Here is a 13,252-nt window from a genome sequence, read left to right as displayed (position 1 = left end):
ACACTCGTTTTATGCGGTTTTGGCGCCACCTAGTGTTGTGGGTGTATTATTGACATGTCAAAGTCTAGACCCTGAATATAAGACGACCGCGTTTTTTCAGATGTATTTCCAAGAAAAAAACATCGTCTTATATTCGGGTCAATACGGTACTATATTTTATGTTACATTAAATGAATGTACTATATTTTAGTTTCAAAAATGTTTTTATTTAATGTTTTGTATTTTTAGGTGATTTTATGGTACTAAATTATATTTATGGAATAGTCATGATCCATTTATTTCTGTTAACCACTTTTTGAGCATAGACCTGAAATTGACATTTCCAACTGTCGTAAATCTTGAATGCTTTGGAGCACAGACTTACACCAGATTATTGCTGAACTGAAAAACGTGAAACTAAAAAAAGTTATAGAAGTTTAAGTTTATTTTTGGAAATTATTTTTGATATTTCATATGAACCATATATTTTCCAGAACATATTTTACTCTAAAACGGAAAAATCTAAGCCATAAGTCTAAACAAGTTATGTTCTAAATTTGAGGTTGATATCTCTAAAAATGTGCTTTCATACACGTTTCCACTAGATGAAGTTTGTTTCTAGTGCGTTCATTTTTGACCACGAACAGTACAAGTGGGACTATTTTTTTCAGAACCATTTAACCGTTTCAAATCATGTCCATAATTTCTGTGTACCATGTTCCGTACCATTCCGATGAAGTAAATAAAATAGAAAAAAAACTAAACTTACAATTTTCCTTTCGAAAATTGCTGAACAGCACCAGAGGTTTAACAGACGTTTTGAATATTAGCAGTAAACAACTATGCTAATGTATCTGGCTGTTTGAAAACAGCTGTTATCTCGACTGTAATAGTCATCTGACATGTTCTCCAGAATTGCACATGACTGGGTTTGTTCTTTCATAGCCATTTCAAGAGTTCATTTAGAAATTCAGTGCCGTATGGACGCGTCTCGTCTTGTGTTCCTGGTCTTCACCCTGGTTTTCCGTGTCCTCCTGAATGAGCTCCACGAGCAGATCCTGTAGCTGTTTTCTCACGGCCCGCGAACGCTTGGCGTCCTCCCCGCCGTCTATCTCAGCGCACTCCTGCACGGCTCGCTGCAGCGCCACCTGCAGGGGGAGCCCCGCTTTAGCACCGAGCAGCGTGGGAGAAAACCAAGGCCTGAAGATCTTCTCACAGATCACCTGCGGAGAGACAGAAAGAGAGAAGCATGACAGCTATCGACCCCAAAGGGAAAAGCATGGGTATGGATGAGGGAAGCGGCCATTAGCGCCATCCTGGTCTCGTTTCATCATCTCCGGAGCAATCATCAGCCATATTCGCTATGCGTGCCGTTTGAAAGCAATGGTCTCCTCGACCCAAAGGCCTGAACGTTACAAAGCCCTCATTGTTCTGAATGGCAGGCCATACAATGGGAAGGTAGAGGTCACCAAGGGTTGCGTTAAGTGATCGGGAACGGAGAGATGGGCTCTGTCTCAGCCACCTGTGGCCCGGAGCTGGACTTGGTTTCATGCGACCAGCTCGTCTGTTAGCTTGCTCTCCTTAAGGGGAGTTGGCACTGACAGCAGGTGTTGACTACGAACGAACCGCAACGAACAGATGAAAGACGTTGTGTGACTGTGGCAAAGCATCTAATAGAGAAATGAAACCTGCATATACTTGTAATGGTGGCGGCATTCAAAAAAATAGTATTTATTGTCTTCTACTTGTAGTTACTTCATCGCAAATAATATTTTTGTAACTTCGCTCACCGTTGTTGTAGAGTATGTTTGAGTACAGATCTGTGGTTTCTATGGAAGCTTATTTACACCACAGAAAGAAACAATAAAATTTTTTTTTTAATAATTACATGTTACTCATCGTTACGGTCATCTGTCTCTAGTAATTTCATTGCAACTTATTTTCCTCTAACGTAGCACAGATCTGTTTTTATGGAAGCTTATTTCTGACACAGAACCTTTTATTTTGCAGTTTTGAGTTTGTATCCCACTATTCCCACTATTTTTTCTAAAAATCAGAATTGTGAGATATAAACTATAAACTTGCAATTGCAAGTAAAAATATCATAATGTCATAACTGTGCGATAAAAAGTTGCAATTAACTTAATGCAGTCTGATGGCAATAAACTATAAAAATAGTTTTTGCTAAAATCATTGAATTTTACATGATCAGTTTCTGATCTGAGTCATTTGCATATCTGGTAATAAATCAGAATTTTTTTTTTATTTTTTATGATTGTTTATTTGTCGCTGAACTATCCCATTTAACCCTCGCATGGCTGTGATAAATGTACTTTTTAATAGTCACATTTTTTTTGTCATTTTAACTCAGTGTGGCTTAATTCACCTTATGTGTTTTTTTTTTTTTATTTAATTTTTTAAAAATTGTAACCTAAAGCTATAAAACTAAGATGAACATTCCAGGGTGGGGTGTTTCACACATACGGGTCAGTTTAGAAACATCTAATATGTGCTGTTTAAAAAAAAAAAAAAAAGTCATGACAAATTTTAATTGTTGGCTTGCGGTTTGAATACAGCCTTATTTATTACACAAATATCATGTGCAAAATGTAGCTTGTCTCAAATGAGCTGCAGCCTGTTGCGGTTGACTGTAGCCACAACTGATGATGATCTGTTAAGTTTCTTCCTTTGTTTGGCCCTGTTAACCCTCATTGTGTTTAGGAGCAGTAATGACGGCGCTATCTGATTCCCTTCAGCGTTATCATGAACTATTAACATTCCCTGCATTTTTCTTGGCAATGTTTACCGCTGAAGAACGATTGTCTCCTCCGGCTATTTTACTGGTATTCCTTTGTGACAGTTTTCCAAAACAAAGTCATTTTCTTTTCACTTTCAGCACCTTACATATATAATTGCTAACCACATACTCCATAGGATTACTGAATGCTGAAATATAGAAGAATTGATGCAAATTATTAAAGAATTAGAGTATACAATGGAGTCAGAATAATGAATGCCTCGCTCACCTGAAGGTTACTGTTCTTGCGCTTTGGCCCACATCTGTTTTTAGTTTTGTCACACTTGGAAATGCAGTCGAAGAAGTTGCAGTCATTGTCACTGGTGCAGTTCTGCTCAAGTATGTCTCTCATTTTGGGCTCAAAAAAAGCCATATCCACATCTATAGCCACCACCTGTTCAGTGAAAAATAAAATAATAATCAGAAATGCAAAGTAAAGCATTTATATATACAGTCCAAAACCACTTAAATATTGGTCCAAAACCGCTTAAATATTCTAGTATTCAAAATCCAATTTAAACCTAGAAATAAAAAATATATCAAAATAAAATAGATATTTAATATTCTACATTATTTCTAGGACGCTAATCAAATAAGTAATTTTTTCTGTCATATTTACAAACTCCTTTGTATATATCAGATGTTTTTGCTTACATTGTAAAAATACTAAAACTAATAATAATTAATGACATTATGCAATCATTTGCATAGAAAAAAAGGCAAAATAGACAATATTTCAATATTTGTCTCAGACTATTAGACATAAATAAGACTGTATTAATTAAAAACAGATATTTAGAGATAACACATTCATTTCAGATGGATAGATCGACTGAATAAATGGCACAGGATTTACTCATTCAGAAAATTGTACAAATAAACAGCAAGTAGTACTGAATTAAACATGAAATTTTGATGTAGTATTTTCTTGTAAAACATTCTAGAAGCTAATTTTTGTTTTACTTTCAACTTTGAAAATCATTTTTACAGGATAGATAGATAGATAGATAGATAGATAGATAGATAGTCGAATACTGTATACAGTGCATAACTTCTGCGGGCAGCTCTTAGACTAATACGATACGGTAAGCATTGACAAAGCTGTTTTTTTGTTGCCGCATGCTTAACTTTTTGTTTTTGAATAAACTTGTGAATTAAATGAACATATCCTTCTACATAAACAAGACAGGACAGTCAGTGATATTTCTAAAGTGTTTTCACAGCCAATACAGACTCTCAGAAATCTTCCAAAGAATATTAAACACATTATTTTATGCTGCGTGTAACAAAAAACAGCATTTTGTTGATCTGGCATTGATTGATGGGAGTCATAGCAACACAAGCTGCATGATGTCAGGTGTTTTTTACAGTATGTTAGAAAAACCCATGAAACCCTCCGAATAAGCAGCATGTATCTCAATCTCATCGGCTCCACTGGAACACAAATGTGACCCTGGAGCACAAAAGCAGTCTTAAGTCGCTGGGGTATATTTGTAGCAACAGCCAACAATACATTGTATGGGTCAAAACTATTGATTTTTCTTTTATGCCAAAAATCATTAGGATATTAAGTAAAGATCATGTTCCAAGAAGATATTTTGTACATTTCCTACTGTAAATATATTAAAGCTGAATTTTTTATTAGTAATATGCATTGCTAAGAACTTCATTTGGACAACTTTTAAGGCGATTTTCTCAATATTTAGATTTTTTTGCACCCTCAGATTCCAGATTTTCAAATAGTTGTATCTCAGCCAAATATTGTCATATCATAACAAACCATACATCAATGAAAAGATAAACTTAATTTTTGATTAGTAATATGCATTGCTAAGAACTTCATTTGGACAACTTTTAAGGCGATTTTCTCAATATTTAGATTTTTTTGCACCCTCAGATTCCAGATTTTCAAATAGTTGCATCTCAGCCAAATATTGTCCTATCATAACAAACCATACATCAATGGAAAGCTTATTTATTCAGCTTTTTCAGATGATGTATAAATCTCAATTTCGGAAAAAAATTGACCCTTATGACTGGTTTTGTGGTCCAGGGTCACATATATCATGTGTAATGCCAAGCATTTGCTGTATAGATCGGCAGACTCTAAATATTCATTTTCATCTCTTTTTGAATCATGATCATGAGATCTGAAAAAATATTTTAGTTTACATTATAATTCTCTTGCTTGTAAACTGACATTGCTAAAATAGTTGGCTTGTGTTTGAAGAATTAAATGTTGATATAATATTTTAGCTATGATAACCTTACTATAATAATTATAGTAATTATTAAATAGTATTATTAATAACTACAATCATAATTATCTTAATAACCTGGAATATTTGGACCATAATAAGCCTCGGGCAGCAGCTCTATAAGGAAATCTTTAGGAAATGTAATTGAGCAATCAACACATCTTTCTTGTAGTGTATTTCATAATTTTGCCAACAGTGAGACAAGCATAATTAATTATAACAATGCTTGACTATAATAAATATTGCAGAATAATCTAATAACAAAAAACTAATTATTACAATAATATTCCAATCTAATACTGGAAAGATATACAGTATATACTCTTCATAGAAATGTTTTCATTAGATTTGGATCCTTGGGTAATTAATTTAACCACAATCACATTCTAATGAACAGTAAACCGCATGCATCAGTTCATACTTCTCTGATTAAATGAAATGATTTGGCAGATGGTTGGCCACTGCTGAGTCTATAATAACCAGCTGGTGAAGGAGTCCAAAAACTGAGAAATGCTCAACTTAAAGCAAATAAGAGATGAACTGCCATGATGTCTATAACAATTGTCCCAAATCCTGCCTTAAACCCACAATTTAAGGCCTTAAAAACTCATAAATTGCATTGCAAAAATGGATCTTCCACAGTATTTTTGTTTTGTTTTCAAATACAAATATCTAAACATACTGAAGTCTTGTTTTCTAAAGAAAATTCATCAAAATTAAGTGAGTTTATACTTAAAACAAGAACAAATATCTAAACATTTGAATTAAGTAGATTTTTTGAGCCCATTGACAGGTGTTTGTTTGTAAACTTAATTTAAATCAATTTATGTAAATGTATCTCAAGTAAATGTAAAATAATCTTTAGACATTTGCACTGGAAAACAAGACAAAAATACTGATGAAGAACAGAAGAACATCACTTTTTTCCATTCAAAAGTAATGGATATTTTTTGGAAGTCATATTTTCTGACTTTTGTAATGTGCTCCCTAGACATTTACATTTAGAGAATATATTGACGTATTGTGTTTCCTTTCTTTTTATTCCTTAAAATAAAAAGTCTTATTTTTTTCACCCACAATTTAAGGACAGAAATTCTTAAATTTATAGCCATGGCATTAAATGTTGCAAAATGTTTCTCAAGTAAATATATCTTGATTTAAGAATCTTTATACATTTTCACTGGAAAACATCACTTTTTTTTTGCAGTGTGATCAGAAAGTGCGGTAAAAGTCATTTCTATTCTAATGGCTTGGAGCAGAGCTATTCAAGCCATCAATGATTTATTTATGAAACAAATTAAAAAGTAATGGAGATCTTTTGGAAGTTATATTTTCAAATGTTATGCTCCCTAGACATTTACATTTAGAGAGTATATTGACATATTGTATTCTATTTATTCTTCTATCCATTCTATCTAGTCTTAAAATTTTCTTTACTTCTGGTCTTCAATTTACCTTCATAAACCCTGCTGTTAAGCATTTACTCACCGTCAGGTCCTTCCTGATAGCAAAGTTCTCTGGTTTGATATCACAGAGGTGTAAGCTGTGGGAAAAGTCATTCTCAAAATGCTCCACCATCTCTAGAAAGCTCAGGGCCACTCGGGGCACCATGTCTCTCGCGGTTATCGTCTTCTCCTGTCCGCTCCAGGGGCTCGGCGAGGGGCTCAGCGTCAGCTCCTCCAGCGAGAATATGTGCTGGTCCCACGCGTGTCCGGCCGCTAAGTACTCCACGGCGTAAAAGTGACCACAGGAGCCCAGGATCTTGGCCACGTGTTGGGTTAAATCCTGCAGGACCCTGAGGAAGGTGTACTCCTCCTGTTGAAGGAGAGCCCAGAGCGAGGCCAGCTCCGCTCGCGAGTACGTCCGCTCGTTCTCCTTCAGCTTTTGGCCCCACAAGCGGGGCAACGTCAAGTTAGTTCCCGTCTCCAAGCCCAGAGAGTTCTTGATCTCCAGCGTGGCGTAGAAGACGACATCCAGCGGCGAGAGCTCCTCCTCGCCTCCCGTTCCTCCCGCTGTATCCTGGTACTCCAGCAGAGCTAAAGCCTCATAGGAGGAGAAGTTCTCCAGCTTTGACTTGAGAACGACAGGCACCCCACGCCAGCTGGCGGCCATGACCTTCTTGCCATTCTCATAATAGAGGCAGCGTTTGTATTCCACACGACCGGCCACGCAGAGGTCCTCGCAGAGGTCACCGGTCAGAACTCCCTGCTGATACTCGGCACACTGAAACAGAGACACATTAGAAGTGAAATGTGCACTGTGATTGTGGTTTGGCTTCTATCAGCAGTGATTTAGACACCATATATATATATATATATACACTGCCGTTCAAAAGTTTGGGATCAGTAAGACTTGTAGTGTTTTTTAAAGAAGTCTCTTATGCTCACCAAGAAAAAAACAGTAATCTTGCGAAATATTGTAATGTCACAATATTACTGTACTTAATGTAATTTTGACCAAACAACTGCTGCTTTTGTAAGCATTAAAAGATACTTCTTTCAAAAATGATTTTAAAAATCTAATCAAAGTAGATTAGTAGTCAAAGTAGATTATTTTATATATTTTAATAAGTACATGTCAGAATAAGTATGTTGTTTTGTTATTTAGTAAGTTATTTGAAACATTAAAGTAGACACTTTCTTACTTGCTTGCATTTAATATGTATATATAAAAACTTTTGATTTTACCATTATGTTTATTATTTATATTCCTAGGAAGTCAAGTACCAATTTTGATAGTCTCAGTATGATGTGTGTAGATGAGTTTGTTTCTTCATCAGATTTGGAGAAATATAGCATTCCATCTCTTGCTCAGCAATGGATGCTCTGCAGTGAATGGGTGCCGTCAGAATGAGAGTCCAAACTGCTGATAAAAACATCACAATAATCCACACCACACCACTCCAGTCCAGCAATTAATGTCTTGTAAAGCCAAAAGCTGTGTGTTTATGACAAACAATTCCATCATTAAGATGTTTTTAACTTAAAACCATCACTTCTGGCTAAAATATGAGACTATAATCCATAATAACGCTTCCTCCAGTGAGAAAATACATCCCCTGTTTGTCTCTCAAATCAAAATCCACCCACAGATTTATTTAGAGCTGTTTTGGCTTGTAAATGGTGCATGATCTGTGCAGATGTCTCTCCTGATTCAGACAAGTACACTATTCACTGGAGGAAGCGTTGATAGTACAGGACTTGTATTTTTACCTGGAAGCAAAGGTAGGAAGTTAAAAACGTCTTAATGATGAATATGTTTCTTACAAACAGCTTTTGGCATCATAATATAATAACTGATGGACTGGAGTGCTGTGGATTACTTGTGGATTATTGTGATGTTTTTATCAGCTGTTTGGACGCTCATTCTGACGGCACCCATTCACTGCAGAGCATCCATTGCTGAGCAAGTGATGCAATGCTACATTTCTCCAAATCTCCAATGAAGAAATATTGGTAAACTATTCCTTTAAGAGTGTATTAAATTCACATCATGTGTACTTTTTAAGTAAAGTTCGCATTTTCCTGATTCTGATTGTGACCGTGCTTTAAAAGCAATTACAGACAACTAAATTACTGTACAGTTTTTTCTCCAGCATGTGAGCGTGTTTCTTCTGCACCAGTAGACACGTACAAGTAATAATAATAGCCAGCACCAGTAGTTACCTGAGTTACTCCCAGTTGGTCGCTTTACCATGACAGCACTCTTGAATAAAGCACTTGAATCTCAGAGGTCTGTTATCAGCTCGACTGAGTCTAAACATAGAAAGAGCTTCCTCCCTACAGACCCTCTCATGGGCCTCTCACGGTGTTTATGTGGGCCAAACACGCATGTTGAGCTCTGTGGTCACTCTGCGGCTTCTGCTCTTTTTACGACACTGTAAGTGCCAGCCAAATTCCCCACATGTGTTTTAATTCTTCAGATGAGACAACAGCTCCTGTATGCATGTAAACGTTCCCACTGTGAGGCCCAAATCCAATGTATGTTTGTGTTTCAGTATAGAAAGCATTTAGAGATTTGAAAAATGAATGTGTGCAGGCAGAGAAAACAGAGTAGTGAGACTCGGCTCGGAGAAAGTGACTCGTATGTTGTAAATCATGGCTGTGTTTGTAATCTAGTGGTTAGGATGACAGAATTTTTTTTTTTTTTTCATTTGGTACAAGAAAGAAGATTAAGTACTGGATTTGACAGTTCTCAGAACTTTGGCAATGTTCTCTCAAAGTTATGAACAAATGTTTTCCAGTAACGATTAGTTAGGAATATTAGTTTAAACTTATCTGGTCTTAAATAATGTTCTCAAAACATTAGCACAAAAATGTTATTTATACATCATTCATAGGATGTTTTTCTTCTAAAATGGTTCAGTTGGACGCTCATCTAACGTTTTTTTTTAAATGTTACGACTTGTTTCAGAATGTTCAGGGAACATTCAAAAGTAACATTCCCATAATGTTTGCAAAATTCTCAAATAGAATGTTCCAGCATTTTTGTAACAAAGAATGATGAAAAAAATGAAACATGCAAAGAGAACATTTAGAAATAATCTTTTCATAACTTAATGGGAAAATTAGCAGAACGTTCTTATAACGCACATCATGTCTGATGCTTTTAATCTGAATATTTTAAATTAACTATAGTAATTTATTTATTTATGTATTTGTTTATTTATTAATTTATTTATATTTTTGGTTGCATTTACTAAATACACATCACATTCTTAACATAATTATAATTGATTGATTTATTGATTGATTGATTTTTTTGTCATGGAAAAATCTATAACCATTGAATATTTTTGGCTTAATGACATACTGTATACACATTGTGGAATTTTTAGTTCCAGACTAAAATTAGACTCTGAAAATACGCATCCTCTATCCAGTGAGGCTGTTGATAGTTAGGCTATATATTTAGCACTGTTTGCATCAAGCATCACTAATACTAGCTTATGATTTGTACAGCATTAAACCCTGGTACTAACTCATCCTGCACAGTTTGTGCTATAGACATGAGTCATTGTCGAGGAGAGGTGTGCTGTTACTAAGCAATTGCACTTACTTTTTTCACCTGGTGGAAAAACTGAAAACACACTCTCACACTGGAGGAGGCACCATATTGAGACGTATCTAGGGAGCAGAAACCTAAAAGGCTCCTGCGAGTCGCGCCAGTAAGCAAGCACAGCTCCAGTGCTGAGTGAGGACATGAAATAAGAGGGAAACAATATTTTCTTTATGCTTCTGAGCATGTAAGGTAATGATTAAACATTAGACCCCAGAGAATAGCAGTCTATTTCTGTTGCCCACAGGCTGTATTGCCATCTGGCCTGAGCGCTGGCCAGTCCCGGCATGCCAAGAATGTCTGCATAGGCTGCTCTGGGTCACTCCATCATTTTCACTTTACAAGAAACTCAATAAAACTGGGATACAAAACGAGAAAAGGGCCTATTGTCCGCCAGTGTACTCTTATATGCCAATAAACACATACAGCGGCCCCTAAAAGCTCCATTTAAAAACATTACATTTTATTATACACAAAATATATACATCAGCTGGCGTCTGCAAACAAATGAATGCTCAAATAATGTTTCTGAGCCATTTTTAATCAGTTGGTGTTTTGGAGGGGTTTTGTTTTTTAGTGAATGTATGAAGTCAGTGTTTTACATTATATATACTACCATTCAAAAGTTTGGGGTCAGATATAATTTTAATATGTTTTAATACTTTTACTCGGCAAGGATGCATTACATCGATGTGACCGATTTATTTCTAACAAACGCTGCTCTTTTGAATTCATCAAAGAATCCTGAACATAATGCATCACGGTTTTTACCAAAATATGAAATGGCACAGTTGTTTTCAACATTGATAATAATCAGAAATGTTTCTTGAGCAGCAAATCAGCATATTAGAATGATTTCTGAAGATCATGTGACACTGAAGACTGCAGTAATGATGCTGAAAATACAGCTTTGATCATAGCAATAAATTACATTTTACAGTATATTCAAATAAAAACAGGTATTTTAAATTGTAATAGTATTTCACAATATTACAGTGCTTACTGTATTTCTGATCAAATAAATGCAGCCTTGGTGAGCAGAAGAGACTTATATATGGCTGTAAATTTCCGAATTACTATTTGGTCTCTCCAACATTATGATTTCTTATCTTGAAACTATCTAAATTGCACATCCGAAACATTAATCCTACTACCAAACAATGATCTGTACATGAAAGTCCATCAAGTCAGTGGGCCATGTCTGCCCACCGCATGGAAGACCATCTGCGCTTATCCTTCACATTAGAGTATAAACAAAGCATGAAACCGTATCGAGAGCCTGCAGCAGAGCACCACTAAAACAACAGTTAGGTTCGTTTCATGGACTCATGCCAACAATTCTATTATACATAGGCCTGGTTGCACAGGTGACAGATGGTGCCGCTGATTAAAAAAGGTCTGGTGTAGTTCAAAGAGTATCTGCCCAAAGCTTCTCAGCCACATGCTGCCAGAAACCATAAACAGTTTATTGTGTGAAGGTGCACCACTCGCCGCTGTTTATTACAGTGCTGAAGCCCTTAGTAATGCTAACTGTTTGGCAGATTATCAGACTGTTTTTACAATTCATCAACTGAGAAATAGGCTTTTGTGTTTTGGAGATGAACTGTAATAAGGCATGAATGATGGGTAAGTTGCGTTATCATAACTAAAACCTCCAGGAATGGTTTTGGTCTATATATTAAAGTGCTAAATTATTGATTCACCTATCAATCGTCACACTCGTTGCAAATAAACATGACTATTTGCGTTTTACGTAAGTGTTTAAAACAAGGTGTGTGGTCATAAGAGGAAACGAGCTGACAACTTAGGGTTGGATTTGATTCTGCAGCATTCCCAAATAAACATCTAATGTGAATTATTATGAGAACCATCTCTGCGCTTTTGAACTGCGCTAATAAGATAATTCAGTGGAAAATTAGACACAGAGTACAGCATAAACAAATCAAAACTCAAAAGCTTGTATTATTCTCATTTGTAAGCCGCTCTGGATAAAAGCATCTGCTAAATTAATGAATGTAAACAACATTTTGGCATCCTACAGCTGACAGCTTTTCCCCCCTTGTAAAATAATGGATGATTGAGAATTAATGTGAAAAAATTCACATTAATTCACAATAAATTCACACCAAAAATTCAAAAAAAAAAAAAAAATGTTTATCGTCTTATATTTATGAATATTATTGATTAATAAAAGTCCAAATCTACAAATACAGCAAAAAAAAAAGTATAGGATTTACTTTGAAAATTAGTACATTTCACAAATAATTACAAAGAAATGACAAGCTTCACACTGAATTAAACATGGAAATTTAGAAAGATAGAAAAAACTTAAAGATTATGTTCTTGTAAAAAGTACTAAGATGAAATAAAGTAGCGCCAAACATGCGTCCAGGGGAGAAAAAAAAAACATAAACATGTCTTCAGGTGCATAGATCTTGATGTATGCAGATCTTCATTTTTCATTGTTTGACTTGTAAAAATAGACCAAAAAAATTTACATTTTATTGTTTTATTTACATTTTCAAAAAATTACATTCTACAGTTATTTTACATTGTACCTTTTGACTGTGCGGATACTAAGAGGTTGGAAATGTTTTAGCAAAGAGCAGGTTCTTCAGCTATTTAAAGAAAAGAACACAAAGTAAGACAAAACAACAAAACAATTCTGTGTGGAATTAACTCATTGTCAGTAACTCCCTATAGAGCCTTGAACTGTGATTCCTGAGCCAAAATATTCCCGCTAAACATCCCTGAGAATTTCAAAATGACTACAACCCAACAATTACAGCAGCCAGTCTGTTATTTTCACTTCATCCTCATTGCCAAAATGACATACACCTCATAGTTACTATCTCCACCCAGTCATCATTTGCACAATATTGGCACACCGCAGCATTCCATCGGCTTGCAGCTGTTGAATTCAATATTATATTTATCTCAGCCTGCCCAAATATTAAGAATTAGATGACTTTTGTGTCATGATCTTAGATATTACAGGAGCAAAAAATTGTAATTCACTCAATTTCTCTTTCATGACAGCTCAAATGATTGCATCAGTCAAAGTTACTTCAAAAGCATGATTTAAAATGAACTAGTCTGATACATTTATTAACTTTGATGTATAAAACTATATGTGACCCTGGACCACAAAACCAGTCAA

The 13,252-nt window shown here is 35.3% G+C and overlaps 1 protein-coding gene across 1 annotated transcript in view; it reads right to left on the bottom strand.

Annotated features, from left to right (window-relative positions):
• Positions 1 to 515: 515 nt before the first annotated feature.
• Positions 516 to 13,252, bottom strand: part of LOC107713947 (protein FAM69C-like) — an 18,461-nt gene continuing 5,724 nt past the window's right edge. Inside the window, exons 2-4 of the mRNA XM_016519613.1 lie at positions 6,523 to 7,257; positions 3,006 to 3,170; positions 516 to 1,202 (exon numbers count right to left, since the gene is read on the bottom strand). Of these exons, the coding sequence (XP_016375099.1) occupies positions 942 to 1,202; positions 3,006 to 3,170; positions 6,523 to 7,257 (1,161 nt within the window). The 3' untranslated portion in view covers positions 516 to 941. The remainder of the gene's footprint in view (positions 1,203 to 3,005; positions 3,171 to 6,522; positions 7,258 to 13,252) is intronic.

This window comes from Sinocyclocheilus rhinocerous, unplaced genomic scaffold (assembly GCF_001515625.1).
Source record: "Sinocyclocheilus rhinocerous isolate Xijiao unplaced genomic scaffold, SAMN03320098_v1.1 scaffold642, whole genome shotgun sequence".
Classification (NCBI taxonomy): domain Eukaryota; kingdom Metazoa; phylum Chordata; class Actinopteri; order Cypriniformes; family Cyprinidae; genus Sinocyclocheilus; species Sinocyclocheilus rhinocerous.
Note: the sequence above shows the minus strand (reverse complement) of the source record. Positions and strands in the feature narration are given on the sequence as shown.